General features: G+C 37.9%; 1 protein-coding gene across 9 annotated transcripts in view; it reads right to left on the bottom strand.

Moving 5' to 3' along the window:
- Nucleotides 1-17,742, bottom strand: part of LOC139140856 (histone deacetylase 4-like) — a 102,930-nt gene that overhangs the window by 69,985 nt on the left and 15,203 nt on the right. For 2 of the 9 annotated variants that reach the window (XM_070710318.1, XM_070710320.1), the window contains exon 1: nucleotides 15,287-15,533. The exons of 4 other annotated variants lie outside the window; for them this stretch is intronic. In XM_070710318.1, the coding sequence (XP_070566419.1) occupies nucleotides 15,287-15,359 (73 nt within the window). In that variant the 5' untranslated portion in view covers nucleotides 15,360-15,533. Of the gene's footprint in view, nucleotides 1-15,286; nucleotides 15,545-17,742 lie in introns of those variants that run through there. 3 more of the 9 variants (XM_070710319.1, XM_070710326.1, XM_070710317.1) reach the window with 2 other exon arrangements.

Raw genomic sequence — 17,742 nt, 5'->3', positions numbered from 1 at the left:
TGTATGTCTGTCTGTCTGTCTGTCTGCATGCGTTAGTGTCTGTGTCCTCTATGGGAGTGCAATGCTGAATGCAGTACAGCACAGCAGTATCTGAAAAGAACTAGAACCACAGAAAGTACATATGTCCATAATACTAGAGTTCCATATCCTTGCGATTTTTCAGATCAATATCTAACCAGAGATCGCAAAGTACATAAAAATAAAGCAGTGGATATTCTGTATGCTTGATGAGTTTTCATGTCTAAATAAACTTTGTATGATTGTGACTTTTTCCTTTAAACCATCAACTACAACCATCAGTATGTAACTAGTAGGTATCTGGGGAATTTCTGTTTTGCTGATCTTCTTCAATACTCAATACAAAGACGCCAGAAAACATTTGCGATTGCATAAGTACTTATGTAACTCTCATAAAACACATACATTGACTGAGATAACACCACGTAACAGACACTGTCCGAAGGAATTCACTTCTTAGAGTCCATTGAGTGCAGCATTTTTATCACACAACAAAGTGGCTGTATAATGTGATGTGCAGCTTGACTGTACAGCTCTAATCTCCAGTTACGCCCAAGAACTTTCCCCTATTTCTAAACATTTTGCATTTGGTGACATCGTTCAGAATCAAACAAACTGCTGTTGTAAGTCTGCTGGTCTTTCACACACTGTGATAACCAGTGAATAGTGATATTGAGTCATATGTTGTAATACCCGCTGGGTTTTGTTATCTCTTCACAAAACATCACTGTTTGCATCCTTCCCTATAATAACGTTACACATGTCAAGTCAGCACTGTTCTTTGAAGTTCCATCCAGTTCTTGTACAGTAACCTTCTGCATATTTACCCACAAGGTACAGTACCTACAAGTTACTTTAACCCTCCCGCGCCTATGAGATAGATATTTGGACTCTCAAATTTCTACAATTCTTTTCTGATCTACCACATGTGGGGGCTCATTTTAAAGCTCTTGGAGAAAGAAAACTTTTCACAGTCTTAGTTTTTCAAAAATCCAAAATTTCACTTTTTTCCCATGGAGTTAATAAAGGGATGGCAGCCATTTTGAATTTCAAATATCAGTAAATGTCAGGTAATTTGTTTCTCTTGTAGCAAAATTTCAACAGTGACCCCTGACTTTATTCTTGATTTGGCAAAAGTTTGGCTAAAAGTTTCATTGAGGAAAGTTTGAGCAAAAGTTTAAGTCGTTCACTTTCGAGGCGCACACTACCTTAAACCAAACCGGTAGATGAGAAATGTCCCCAATGGTAAATATCATGCTAACCATAATCCTGATACATTTGATCTTTCCAAAACATCACAATGTACATGGGATAACATTTGCAAGAAAGCCTGAATCTTGTAATACTGTAGTGAACCTCCAAGAAACTTTTGAGGAAGGAGAAGATAAAATCTCACAAAATCTTCAATTCGCTAGTTTTTGCAAGACGACAAGGCATAACAGGTCCCATATGCCGCATTCTAGCAAAAACTTGAATATTTGAAGGCCCCTAAATGTCTAGATACAGTGTACTGTAAATATGTTTATACAGACTAAACCTGCTGTAACATACTACGGTATGCCAAGTAGTTGAAAATACGTAAAGACTTAGCTAAATACCACTTTTTATGGACTTGGAAGATGGGGCTGATACTATCCAGCAATATTAGGTTTAAATTTTATTACTTGAATAACTGACATGCATTCAGTACAGCATATAACAGTATCATTTGCTATTGATATTAATACTTGCCATAGATCATATAGAACAAATATAATTTTTTTCTCCTACAGTAACAGTCCTCTGTTGTTGTGCCTGTTGGGACATGATAAGGTTGCCCAGGGTGTTTGAACAAAATGTATAATCGGTACACTGTTTGAAATGTGTAAATACACAATCAACTGTCTGAGTACACCGCACTATGGAATTTGTGTATCGATATTTAAATCGCTGTGTCCTTTTACGCCAATGTCAAATGAAGGTGTGGCAATGCATGTACCGGTTACATACATTTTTATTGGCGAATACATGTTGATATATGCCAAATATGGTGCATCTCATAAAGAAAAATGTTGATATAAAAACCCTTTGTGTAGAGGAAATATGTCCCCGGTTCATAATACGTGTTACCACTATATTTTTGAATAACTAAATTCTGATTAGATCTAATTTAAAAGTTTTCTCTTTACACAGGATGGATTCCTTTGAAAGTCGCCTGGTACCAACCGGTAGAAGCCCAATCCGTCATTTTTTTGACCTAGTTACATTTCATGGAAAGTCTCCTTTGCTTTCCTGCCATTTCTTTATTTGTTCACCCTTAATTCCATGTAAACAGGTCCATACTCACTATTGTAACCATGGTGCTGAAAGGGTTAATGTACCATAAAATCCATGTATAAAATGGCTAGTTTATGTAACATGAAAACCTAAAAAAAATACAAAATTTCATATTCAAACTGCTGATGAGCATTGGACCATAAACAGTAGAGGGGTTCCCCCCTCTACTGTTTATGATTCAGACTAGATATCAAACCAAATGGAACTTGTTTTGCCATTTGTAGGTACCACACACACTACCAACAGCTCCATCATAACTCTAACAGTATATATTAATATTACATTGCCCGATGTCATCCATTAATATGAACACCATTGTGTAACTGCTACATGTTGGTAGATATCTCGCAATATCATTTTAACTTGATTTCTTTGTACATGTACATGGTCTAGATTATTGTGTCCATTGGTATCTTCCAATTTGTACAAAACATTGGAAAGTCTTCAGATTACTGCTGGGAAATTTAATCTGCATGGTCCAAAATTGAAAATACCAAGTGGACACAATAATCTAGACCATGTACATGTACAAAGGTGTCAAGTTAAATCATATTGAGAGATATCTACCAACAGACTCAACAAAAAGTTCAGCAGAATAATATCTGTATCCTGTACTACTCTAAGTGTATTTTAAGTATTGCCTACTACAGACATATATGGCCTGCACCTTGTACCAGTTCCTGTTTGTTACTGTAACGATTCCCCATATATTATTATCGATGGAATTTCTGAGTGCTGCTGATAAGATAACTGCACAAGAACAACAGAAAGGAAAATGATATTTTGTTATGTAAACATTTTGATACAGCGTTTGCGATTCCTGTGTCTCTGAAGATACACTGGTTGGAAGCAAGTCACTCAGATTAGTGATACACAGAATGCTAAGGTATTAACAGTGGAATCATTGGACGGGCTTCTACCACTAGGGCCGATTCCATCATCAATATGCAAAAATAAATATTTGTCCAAAAATTTTGATAAGACATTCTGAAAATACTCCTACAGAGATTGTGACAATTGGGCCTAAATATACTGGTGTTCTGAATGAAACTGATTGTTTCATATCAAATATTTCAACCACATGCTGCAGTAATAAACAACGTGCCTGCCACTACAGAATTTGTCAAAATTTCTTTCAGTAGCAGCAAAATGTCACATTGCTATATTTAGTAACAAACGTAAAATCACCATCAGTGCTACAGTGTCCAGACTCTTGTCTTATCTAACTGATAGATTAATCATTGTGCACATACTGTGCGTGGTCACACTAAGACAATGGATGGAGGAGGAGGGTCTGAGTATGACCAACAAATTCTAGTCAGGTTATAAACGTGTACGTTCACACATTTTATTCGGCTTTGGTCAAAGTTGGCAACAGTATTCATTCACGTCTTTCAAAATTCTTCAGAGGGACTTATCACCAGTTACTTTTTTACATGTAAAATTGCATGACCATACTGTTAGATATACTGTGTTGAGTAATACAACATTTGCAATTGTGATTGCCAAAGACGGGCATACGGCTGATGATAAGGAATTTCTCCCCTCTCCACACTGCAAAATAGCCCTTCAACTCTTTTTGCATTTTTCACGGAGGGCCAGGGAAGTATTATTTTTCTGTACAGTGCCTAGAAAATGCAAGAAGGGCAAAAAACGAATCAACATAGTTGTCTTGTTGATGTCAACTATTTCAACTGAGCTGAGGTCAAAGGTCAGAAGGTGTTATCGATTGCATGTGCCCAGGCGGGCAATTTCAAACCAAAGTGCGCGTAAACACAACTGTAAAGTATCTTCTTACAAACTTTCAAAAGGCTTAGATGTGACTCTGGACCTTGGCAAGAATTTTGCTACATGCATCTCATTGTTAAATATGTGCTCAAACTTGCTGTAACAATATCAACTTGAAACAAACAAACACACACAAACATAAAATGTATATGCATTTTTAAAAGCTAAAAGAACAAAGGAACAAACCTATATTCATTGAACACATAAGAATGACGGACAAAAACCCTTCAGCTCCATTTTTCAACAAGCCAGTTTTGTCCTCTCGAAACAAAAACCACAACTTAAACACAAAATACAGCTGTTAAAGTTAGAAATATAATGTATATTTGGGGTCATCCTGTTCATACAACACAATATGTATTCAAGAAAAGAAAAAAATGGACACATGTTGAGAGCACTTTTAATGTCGTTAAAAAAAAACTGAGCATACACCATATTGTAAGCCTCTTTTTTTTTTAATACAACCATGTTGACATTCTAGGTGGAGTGAAATACATATAGAAGGACCTTGCCACATTACCTAGTATGTGTTCCCAAATTCCCTACCCTCACATCTATGCTCTGAAAATGGATATCATCGCCAAACATTCATGGTAATATCAATTATAAAAGCTCTTTAAATATCTACGGGTAAATTTTAATGGTAAACATTATACAGGAAGTAGACCATTGTTTGCACATGATGCTAATTTTAGCGCATGATGAGTGAAAATTGAAAATAGGACAGTTTCATGTACACGTACACCTACACAGACTTGTAATGGATGTCCGATAGAAGTCAATGTAGAACGCTGTGTAGGGGCACCAATTATTCACAGTCAACTGAAATGGGCATTTCGGGAAAGCCAGCCAGCAACGGAACCGGTGAGAAATTCAATGCATTCCAGCTATTAGATCAGGAACACTTGACCCCATCACTGTGGATATCTATACATCATGATACACTCTCCAAGATGCCTGCCCTGGTGGAGACAGAAGAGTGATGAATGTGGCAGACAACATAAACTCCCTTCACAAAATATCTGAAAACAGTGACATTGTTAGGAAAGGTACGCTGTAGTGGAGACTGCCAGGCTCTAGAAGAGCATTCAACCATTGAATACTTGGCATTCTTTCCGCATGTTTATTTCATAACAAAGTCGACAGACGCTGGGAAAACATTATTTTATGTCCAGGGCTACGGAGAGAACTGTGCCTTGTAAGAGCATGTACTATTGTGCCATAAAATTGAAGCAAATCAAAATATATGGGGAAGGAGCTAAAACCTAGAAATGCCAAAGTTGAACACGTGATACCTGTTTCACATACACCAAACCCTTTAATCAGATCAATTAAATGTCAAATATCTTACAATTATTAAATGCGTCTTTCACTGATTACATCTGGTTTGCAGCGGATACCTGTAGTTATTTATGATGACTTTTTTTTCTTTGAGCGACAATAAACTCAAATTATGCGTTTTACATGTTCCCCTTGACAGGCCTCAGTTTTGGTCTATCTTCAGACTCAATCATTGGTAAATCTCTAACTTCTATATCATACATGCAATCTGCGCATCTAACAATTCTACATCTGATTGGACGTTGTCATATCCACTTCCTCACACAGCTTTCATCACGTATCTGTTTTCAGTACAGAACAAACATTTAATTATTTCGCCATCCTTTTTAATGAGCAGCTGGACCTGGCAAACGGTAAAATTTGGGAAAAGGGCTTGCAAAGTGGGAAAATGCTACCGTACAAGTTGTAAATTTATCACACGTCCGTGGAACAAAATGAAAGCTATGGTATCATTGCTTGCATCAAGACGAAACTGTAAAATCAGTATGGAGCTACAGAGCACAGTTGAAATGTGTTCTACGAAATTTTCTTTTTCATTTTAGTTAAAAAACTTACATCATAATTTTATTGTTATGCCTTTGGTGATCAGCCATTCAGATTACACAAATAACGGAATATTAAGGCAAAAGGGAAAAAACCCAGAAAATTGAAGGCCATGTCCCTATGGTAGATACATGTGCAGCAAAGTAGGACAAGAGTGAATACAAAGCCACAGAACCACCCCTCACACACAAATTGGTACACTCCCATTGTTCCATACATTTGTATCGTGTGGTTGGAGCAGTCCATGTGTCCAGGAGGGGAGGGGAGGGGAGTGGCATGAGTAAAAATGCTTGGTTACAGTTGCTCTTAGACGTACGTGTGGGCAGTGGCATACCCGCAAAACACAACCCCCCTGGCAAACATCACAACACTTTGCACTGTTACACGCACCATATGGAAGACACTGTAAAAGTAACGGTACTGGCCTGACAGACAACACCTCAAAATAGCATGACTGATGCGTTAAAAGCAAATGGAATCGCGATGAGAGAATGTGAAAACAACCAAAAATATACACAAATATCTGGCATCAATTTCTCATGGGGGTCACGGTACACATACATGTAACCTCCGATGCAAGCTGTCACTTCATTCCCACATCCCACGTTCGCTATTTATAGTGAGTTTTAATGCAGGTCTCAGGCTTCAGACAGCAGGTTATCTGAATACAGGAGAATTGACAATGTCCATTGTGCTGACATGTTCAAGTATTTGATGAACCCAATAAATATTAGTAAAGAGAAACTAAAAGTGCTCAAAAAAAAAACCCATTACAACAGTATGGATTTAGATGATGTGTACATGTACATACATTGACCAGATCTAGAGTGCTCAGTCACGTAGCACTACATTGTTTATCAACAGCAGGCAAGAATAATTATTTCTGCATACCAGAGACCTCCATTACTTTTTGTACCTCTGAAGGGAACTCCAAACAGGCACAGCATTTCAAGCTCAATTAGGCTTTATGATTTCACATATATTCAGTATTGAGCTCTCTTCGATCAAAACAATTTCTTGTTCCAATTGTAAAATCATGTCAAAATGCCTTGTTTTAAACTTGTCAACAAAGCCTGGACAGGTGCCATGTCCAATGTTACTGTTAGATTTCTGACTAGATTTCATTTGTCAACAATAACATTGCATATTTCACACAACAAAGTGTGTTAGAAAGGCTGATATTTGGTTATTCAAAATACTTAGGGAGCAGAATTAGAAAATGTACATACCTGGTATACTCCTGAATAATAATCATGAAAATCCAATCTGAAGTTACAACTGGTCACTTTCAGAAGAGCCATATGCCAAGTTGATATCAACAAGGAAAAGCGCAGACGGGCTATGAAAATCTTAAAGTTCATCTGATCTTAGGTGTAATTAATGCAGTTACTTCTCAGATGCAGACATTAAACATCAGATTTCCATCTCTGGGGTGTAAGAGCACAGGCTCTGAAAGCTCCCAAGGATGACCGTACTCAAGTGTACTTTGATATGGTAGGAAATCTTGGCGAGGGTACTAAGTCTGTGTTGGATTTTAGTGTGTTGCTTTCATACTCATCTCTGGTAAATTGTAAAGAAATATTTGAACAAAATTTATTAATTTATTAATTTTTTCTGCGAATCTGGTTCCAACATTTCATGTGCCATCAAAAATAATTTTGTTCACATTATTGATAACTTTGGTCATGACAAGTAGAGAATAAGGTTTCCCTAGCCATATATACCAGTACACACTGGCTTTATTTTCACAAATCCTTCCCGAAAGTTTCTTTTGGTGAAAATTTATATAGATATTCAACTTTACAAATGCTGGTATTTATTAAACAATATTCACAAGACCTTTCAGAACTGTTCAGAGCTTGTCGATCTATAACTAAATGATTGAGCATAATTATTTTCTTCCACGATAATGAAACTTTGACTTTTCAAAGTCAAGTTGATTGATCATTTATTGTTAGTATCAGAAGTTTAGGATATCTTGCTGAGGAAAGTATTTTAAATTTACAAGGTATAAAACTATACTGAAGGCCATTATGCACCAATGTTTGGAATGCATACCTGTTGTAAAGTGTTGCTTGGTCAGCTTTGTGTCACCATCACCTTGTCCTATGATATTACAGCCAATCTTGGCCTTTCACAGCCAAACTGAAAATTCCCATAACCATATGGAAATGTTGGAGAAAGCCAAACATATGGCATTTGGCTAGAATGCTATGCTCCTAAAAAAACCTCAGTATGCATTGTCGTTGACTGACTGACTTCCATAAATAACCAAAGTTGTTCAAATTGAAAGACAAAGTGAACTCCCCACAGTCATACTGTACAACTGGGTGCGCACTGACACCAAAGACATGAAAGTCGGGCTACCCGGCCATTTTTTCCCTATTCTGCGGATAAATAGCATTCCATTTATTTAAATGACATTCACACACAGAAGTGATATTCCCAGCAACTTTATCGGTATCAGCCCTAACACTACCAGTACATGTATTTATTTTTGGAAAAATATTGTTCCATATCGGCCGATTCTGTTTAGTCTATGCCAATACCTCATTGTTGAGAGTTTTTTCAGCAAAAGTGATCACTTTCAATGTTGCGTGCTAATTTATGCAGATGAGGGAATGCAAAAACATGTGAATTGATGACGAAAGGTGGAGCTTTAGGAATGTATGACGGGTCACTTTAAGTCTTTCAGCTGTTAATAACTTGATACAGCATCTGGTACGTTTGATGGCTTGGATGGATTAACAGTTGCTTGAAGAAACTACCAGTAATAGGATCCCTTCTCAAGGGCTAGTAGCTATACCTTTTGATGATTTTTACATGTTTGTTTTGCGTGTCATTTTCAAGTTCTTGTTCTGCTCCCCAAAGCATATGTGTAACACCAACTGTTTAGCTTGTCAACATAGCATCTATACATGTAAAATGTAGTGTTATTGTTTACATTTAAATTCTAGTCTGGATCAGAATTCCCTTGTCAACAAAAACAATGCAGTCTGTAGGCACATAGGCTGAGCTGACAAGCTGAATACTATATACCTCAACATGCTTTGTGTACATGCAACTGTTGTTGAAATTAAAACCAAAAATAGTGAGTGAAAATCAGCTTCTACCTAAGTTGGTTCTTTAACCCATATCCTGCCAAGTCCATATTTCATCATCAGGTCAAGTTGGTTAAAACTAGACAAGCACAACATGCCTCAATATGGTGAATTTTCACAAAAAATTGAACATTTTGAAGGCCCATGAAAACAGAGATACTGTAAGATGAAATTTTACGAACTAACACTGCTATAACATACCATGCCGAGTGGGTGAAAATATGTATGGTTTTTGCAATGACTCCGCTTTTTACTGACTTGACAGATGGGGAAGTGATAGCGTCCGACAGGGAATGGATTAACAGTATCATGAATGACGATAATTAACACAATGTACATGTACTTTCACTAGTGTGTCCTCATGCGGCCACTAATCTTGTGAAAACATCACTGCAACAAAGGCTGTCCACATCACACAATACTCTGAACACACTCTCAATGCCAAAGGAAAGCAGCTGAAATTTTGGACAAGACTGTCCAATATCTTGCCTACCATAGATTTGGAGATCAGACAGTCAGTCTACTGTCATTGTCACTCTAGTTGAATAAGCCCCATGGAGAACAAACAGTTCAACAGAAGATAAAGTGCTTCCTAGAAGAGACATATGCTGGAAAATCACCATTTCCTCCCACTAAATCATGTGTCAAATACTTTTAATATGTGGCATGCTTTCTGAGGGCAATGTGAAGTGATGGTGGTAATAAATTTTAAAGCATTAGTGTGGACTTTTCATGCATACGCAAGAGAATAACATCATGGCTAACACCACAGTCAGATATTTTACGCTAAAATCTGTTCATTCCAACGCTGTGTCCGACAAGAAACCAAGTGAGACAGAGGATCTACGATATCAATATGCGTACATTATACATGAAGGTTTTACTACTGCATCAGTGCATGCACATGATGCAATAATATCACAATAGGGCTGAGCCCATAAGCTGGCACACAGTACGATTTGGAAATGTCATTTCAATTGAAAGCGGCATTCATAGCAAATAGGGTATTTTTTGATAAAGATATATTTCAAGATACCCTTCTTCCTAACAGGTGTTGATGGCTTAACTGGCAACACGTATTGCAGCTAACCGAGCCAAGCAATCCAGCGTACTTTACGTAAAGATGGAGACCCATGACACAACTTGTTTCAACCACGGAGGCTAACAAACAATGATATAATATTTCATCCAAAACAAAAATATTGATACCTTTCCATTTCATTTTAAATTTTTGACAAATAGTTTCAACTTTTTAGCTTTTACTCCCTTTAAATCTTGATCAAGGTACAAAAATTGATGTGACATGTGAACACACACCTACAAGAATACTGGGACTGCAATGGTAGCGAAAATGTGGTAATGGATAAAAATTCTTATTGAATATTGTCCTGTAGTGATGCATGTGTATCAGTTAGCCACTAGCAGTGGCTGCCTTCAGCGGCCCGCTGCGTGAGCTATTGATCCATCATTTCTTAATTTTGCTATCATGAAATGTTACCACCACAAGGTATCATATTTTGCCATCTTTGGATACGAAACTTTGGCTGATTGTGACATTTTGCCACAAGTGGCCGATCACTTCTGCAAAACAGTATGAATGCAAGAATAACTTCGCATGCTCTTCACACATGGAATGTGGTTCTGTGGTAAAAACAGGTACTGAGCCAAAGTCCTGTTTTCGTACTGTTTACCTGCCAACTTGAAAGATAGGAATATTAAATAGCAAATATGCAATATAATAAGTTACCATATGAAAATCATCCAGTCGCGTTATTGTTATGCGGTCACCTTGTACACCCTGCAGAAGTTAGATTCTAGGAAATGTGAAATAAATAGACATTAACAATAAACAATAAACAATTTTTACGACTACCCGGCATATCCACAAATCATATCTAAGCGACTATGGGACGCCATCACTGATATTTGAAGGTTTAGCCACAAAGCAATTTCCTGAAAGAATGTCATTTTTTTTCTTGTTTCTTGTTACCACCCTCTCTCTCCCCCAAAACATACGTTGACACCACTCATCCCATTATTACAAGTGAGAATAGCTTGACGAGCATAAGGGGACACCGCTGGCTAAGCTCAAGAGGGCACCGCAGCCTACCGTTTGTGTTTGGCCCTCAGACTGATTTATGTGACAAAACATGGAAATGCCGCGGGGGGTCAAAATACTCAGCATATCTAGGTGCACCGAGTCAGGAGGAGAGAAACAGGACCCCACTGCGTTAGTTTCATAGAAATATGCAACTCACGTAACTGAAAGCAAGGGTCAAAGTACAAATATGTGTTGTTCTGACCACGCTGCCATTAATATACAGTACTGTCTCTTCATGCAATGGTAGCCCTGCAGTAAAATACTCCCTGATGTAACTCACTGCAACTGTGGATATTCAGTTCCCCTTGAAAACGAGAGTAAAATTTCAGTCAGCAGAAAAGTTTGTGAGATTTAGATTAACACTGTTTGGAACTCGTGAGTTTGTCTCGTAATTTTATTGACACAAGACAAAAGACATCATCGCTCTGCATACACACCTAACTGAGAGTGCTGGCACAGCAAGTGTCATTCCCGAGGAGAATCACCATCTCTGTTTCCCCCCCCCCCTTGTACTTCAAAGAGAAACTAGTTGCCAGGGCAAAGTATTCATGAGGTCATTAGCATACTCATTGTAACAGGTAACATCATTGTTGATGTAATTATTGCAATTTTCCTCCGCTTATTTTTTTTTGTTTTGGACCAACACCATGCAGCATTCCATGGCAGGGCAGTGTGGAATGGCATAATCTCCACGCAGACTACACATAAATACAAACTAGCAGACCATCAGATGTGAGTCATAAATTATCACAAGAATTGAAGATTTCTCATTAGTACATTAAATCCCTAGATGTAGCTTTTTCTTTTTATAAAATTTAAGGATGTCATGTTTCACTGGGGCCTAGGGTCAAAGGTCGATTGGATCAGAGGTCATTCATTTGTGAGAGTGAGAAATACCTACAGTAAATGGTATATCCAAATATTTAATCAAGTGGGTTACTCCACATGTACAACGTACCTACTATTCCCAGACACGATATTAACCAGGCTACAATATATTGGTTATTTTTTTAATTGTTCATTTTTTCAGACTAAGATTGGTTGATTGACTCCAGGAGAAGAATAGCTGTAGGTGGTCTTGAAAGTTCTTTTATTAAGTGTGAGATAACATCAACAACAGGACATGATGTAAAGTTAATCAATTTCAGGAAGTTAGCTTTTCATATTTGCATGGTGTAAAAACACAGGAAGATTAGGCTTGATGCTGATGCACAGCAGTCTGGCAATGTTGCGTGTGATTGGTCGGTATTTTTTTTTTGTAAAATTTGTCATGCAAGCAGGTGTGCACCTGGTGCACACCCTATGAAGAATTGACAAGTTATTTGGTACGGATGATGTGATTGGGCCACTTCTTCTAGATTTCTTTGTTGGACCACTTTGTGAATATGTAGTGCAAATATTACCACTGGCATTCCATCAGAGCATTCCCCATGAGGAGTAACACATTGCCCATAAATCTATACAGGAAAGTGATCAGCCAATGACAACCCTCAGGTCAGTCAGGTGGCCAACAGAGGTGCCACACAAGCTATCTAATTGGTCCATTCTCAATGAGTCTTCATAGGAGTAACATCAATTTTGTTCAAACCATATCACAAAACAATACCACACCAACTTCAGCCCTCATGATCATACAGAAAACTGAAGCAACAAGCCTTGTTTACCCCTTGCCTACTTTGAATGCCAGAAATTTCTGGCGGCATAATCAATTATCATGTACCCAAAGTGCTAGAAAAATTCCTGCCAGATTCTGTACTTCTTCAAGATGTGTTTGGTACACAGGATAACATCAGCAATGGCAGTCACAAGGAGTTTAATAATGAAGGGAAAAGCTCTATAAAAGAGCTGTCATTCTCCATAATTCAATCACTTCTTTGGATCATAATACTTGATAAGAAATGTTACAACTTTCCTTTAATTCAATATGACATGTACTTTTTATTTTTAGTACATGTCGGATACTATGAAAACTGAAGATCCCCAGCAATGAGTACTAAATGACTCTACACGTATGCCCTTTTGTCAGCAGTTGGAAAATGTTACTGTACAGGTTGTTAATTTCCAGATTATCATGCCTCCTGCAGACATCAAGAAACTAGCCACAGCTTTCTTATAACCAGTGTTGTAAGATAAACTAAACGTTATAGTATGGAAGAAAAGATACATGTAGTGGGTGAGTGTGCAATGCCGTGATCTAATACCTCCACACAGTTGTAATTTCCATTGTTTGAAACTTTCAACTCACTGGGCATTCCATCCAAGATAGCAATATTTCATGAGCAAATTCAAACACTCGACACCTTTAGTTTCAACCAAATCTAGCCGTAAAAAAATTTTGGAGAATGTCCAGCGGTATGCTTTGACTGAGAATTCACCACTCCCTTTTATGACTTATATGCATGTACTACAACTTAAGCTGAATTGATTCTCTCTCCACTTGGGGTCAAAGTTCACAGATGTCAGGTCATATCTAATTGAAAGAACGCCAAATACTCACTTTCCACAATGTCTAAACTACCATTTATGAGTTCCGACGTGACATTAAAAGGTAAGCATGCTGCCACTGCCTTGTATCCCACACTTCGCATCAAGTAATGTCACATGTGTACTTGATTTCATTAAATTTAGTAGTTTTTCAGTTTTTCCTTTTTCTGACCTGGTATTTACAGTCACTGTACACATTTCTTTACGCTTTACTTAACCATCTGCTTTGATGATCAGTGAGATGTACGTGCTATTGGCACAGTTCTAATTATATAGTCACACAAATTCATCAATTAATTACGGTACATGTTTTCTTTTTAAATTGATTTTCCACAAGCGTGTGTTAATTTTTACTTTTTTTTTTCATTCTGTTAATCTTGCTAAGTGGGTGTCATTTGAGATCTGGTGACTCACAAGAGACTTCTCAGGGATATCTATGTCTACAGTGTATAAGCTTGGCTATTTAGACAACTGTCACTGGTAAATTGGTCTGGTGAAAATACTGCATTGAAAATTGCCAAGTTTCGTTTTCCCATATTTTTCCAAGATCACTGCAGCTTGACGTCACATACCATCCTACAATTTTGAACAGCCTCTACCAGATCACCTTCATAATGACTTTGTATACATGTACCCTTGATTCCTGCCAAGTTGTCGGAAATGGCATTGACCCTCAGACTGCCAAGGAGCTGGCATTCAGGGACCACTACCCTGCCATGTGAGGAAAATGCAGTAATTGCTATGTATGATAGCCAGCAAAGTCCTGGGATACCTAGATTGGGGAGGGGGGGGTTAGGGGTGGTGCAAACAGTCAAGCCAAGAACGAGAAGATTCTTGAATATTAAACACACCAGGTTGTTGAAAATACTTTTTGACTGGTGACAACATTTTACTGACTTGGCAGGATGGTACACAGTTTGACTTAGACTCTCTCCTCAATAAGCACTTTACCACAAACTATGTCATAACATGTATTTCCTGGAAGAGGGGCAGTCTTCTTTTCAGATGATTTTATTTCCATGTGTTTTGGATACCTTTATCTTTACCCCATTGCTGTGTTCAACATGGTGTTCCTGTTCCTTCTATCCATTTCATAAAGGTATGTTTCACGAGTTCAAACATAAAATAGAGCCCAATATATTTTTTTCAAATACCAACATGAAGTTACAGCCATTGCTTTGGAATGGCATTACATTTACAAACCTACTTGTTTGACTTCATAGCATGTACACCCAGTTTGCCATGGTGACCGTGCTCTGATTGTGCTACAACACACTCCCAAGTACAATAACTGAAATCCTGGTTTCCATTTCTATCTAAGTCCTACGATATGGTTTCCATTTCTATCTAAATCCTATGATATGGCACAACGTATCGCTTGTTCCCATAACAAAAATAATCATAACAAGAAAGACTACATAGGTGTACGTTCCCTCAAGGAGGCATTCAACACTGGAGAATTTGAGTAAAGAACAGTGCAGTGACACGCATAAAAACTCCTTGCAATGTCAAACCATTGTTCCCCATGTGTAAACCATCAAAATACTGATCATTTTTTTGCAACGGAAGACAACATCTTATGCTATGGACCTACCGGGCCTGTACGCATACTGGTCAAACCAATACTGTCTGGCTGGACAAGGTCGCCTCTCCTGAAAACTTTCCATTCTCAGAGGCTCTGGACAGACTGGATGCCGAGCTGGTGTTTCTAACTGTTGAAAGGTAAGTCCTTGCGAGTTCAAGTACGGCTACAGAGTTGCATGATGCTGTCGGTTGTTCACCTGAATGAGTCCTGCACGCAAGCAGACGATATGAATGCAAGCCCCTACAACTACCCACGTACTTGCTCAGTGCTAATAACAGACATCGCCAGGCAAAAGTAAACAGGGTTGTGAAGAGTGCTCTCAACAGCCTGCATTTGCGTCATGACGGACTAGGCTGTTCCACTTACTGAAAACTCTCCTATGGCTCTCTGGGACATATGAGCTTGTTATACTATGAAAATTGTACAATCTCAGGCTTACTCATGTCAACACGTGTCTCACAATACTGCGTTAATTTTATGGATATTTTTCCCATGTATTACTCGGTCTGCTCTGAAGGAAAAGCCGGAAAAGCAATTATATTACACAGGTCACTTGCCGAGGTAAATATTGACTGTGTAGGTGGATGTGACGTGTGTAGGAAAACAACAAATGTGTTTATCAATATCTACACCTGAGTGTTACAAATGTACATGTAAATGTACATGTCCCTGTTAAATAGAGGTTACAATTCTCCCATGCAAGACAGACACAGCTGATGGACCTGTACACTTCTCCAAATACGACAACTGACCTAAAAATAACCTTCTTTGACAGATACAGGAAAAAACAATATATCGCTGATATCAAGCATGAGAAATTAATTCATCCCTCTATGAAGTGTAATGTTTTTCCAACATATACAGAACCGTTATCAAGAAATTAAATTACATGTTACAACAATCATAACGATCTGATATAAAATCTGACACCAAATGAATAGATATTGAATAGGTTTCAGTAAGCTAAATTGTAATGGTTGCAATTTCTTGAAACTCTCTAGCTACAGCCTCTATAGTTGACTACTCAGTGATGCCGTTCCTGCCTTAATTTTGAGCGTTGTGCAGTCAGGCTCAGCGAGCTGGTGTTTGCTTAGAAAGCAACAGTCTAGGTAAGAAATCACAGAAGGTTTATACTATAGGAGTTTCATAGTGAAGCCAGGAGTCTAGCCATTTCCTCAGAGAATCTGAACAAAGAATATCATCAGTCACATACAAAGTTGCATCAACAGGTACCAATTGATCATAGAAAGAACTCAACGCCTACAATCACTTCAAAACATGTTCAAAAACAAAGCACTCCGATAATTCATGTAGAAGCACACACAATTTCAGCCATCTTTTATGATGTCGACACAAGGAGAAATAATGAAAATATGCATTATTCTTTCTGACAAAGAGTATTCCATATACTTTGACCTAATTCAATTTAGCGGATTACCACAATAGTATAGACTATGTTCAGTGTGGAAAGCAACTCACTGTGCTCCATCACTGTCACCCATACATTTACTTCTCCTGCTATAGTGATCGTCCTTTCCACAACATCATGAAAATTGGGGTTAAACTAGTCTGTGTCACCAAGAGCACATGTACTGTACTTGTGTGACTATAGGTAATGCACCTGGTGGACTGATTTATTTCAAGGGCCATCCAAACCAGTAAATGAGGAGAACCTTGCCAGTTTTCAAGACCCATACCCTAATAAAACCCAGCCTGACACTTTCTAACCATTACATCTTTGTTTGTTTCCCACAAAGAGATGTTATCCTGATACTGCAACATGATTTCAGGTACAGCGGCCGTGCAGGAATTTCCCCACTTCTGTACTGACATGTTCAGTGCTCAGTAACAAACACTGACTTTAAAAAGCATAATGATATCAACAAAGCCTATTGTAAAATGTTCACATTATAGAAACTTGAGGCATTGTACATAATACCAGCATGTACTGTATTAATTAAATTACCACCGGATATCATTCATGCCTTCACATATTCAAATATTTAAACCCCCATCCCCACCCCTGTTCTGACTTAATATAAAAGTCTAGCAACACATTCATATAATTTTTGCAATTTACAAAAGAAAGAAACACCTTATAATCTTTTTAACACTTTTGTTAATCGCGATCCTGGGTCTTTTTGAGCCAGGGTTTAAACATTTCGCTGAGATTATGTGACAAAGACTGTACATAACTGCTGACCAAACTCCACGATTTCAAAAATCATATGTTTGTGAATACATTGTACATCAAATGTCCTGGTATTGTTGAATTTAATTTGAAGAAACAACAGAATGTCATTTCACAAGATTTGACAGCTTTCCATCAAATGTAATGTCTTGGAAGATATACCTGATCTTGCAGGTATCAAAAAATATTCCAGTCCCCTCCCTGTCTTGAAAAACAAGTAAAAAGCTTGTCTGGCAACGAGATTGCCATTCCTCACAGATGTTGTAACCAAAAT

This window comes from Ptychodera flava, chromosome 9 (genome assembly GCF_041260155.1).
Source record: "Ptychodera flava strain L36383 chromosome 9, AS_Pfla_20210202, whole genome shotgun sequence".
NCBI lineage: Eukaryota > Metazoa > Hemichordata > Enteropneusta > Ptychoderidae > Ptychodera > Ptychodera flava.
Note: the sequence above shows the minus strand (reverse complement) of the source record. Positions and strands in the feature narration are given on the sequence as shown.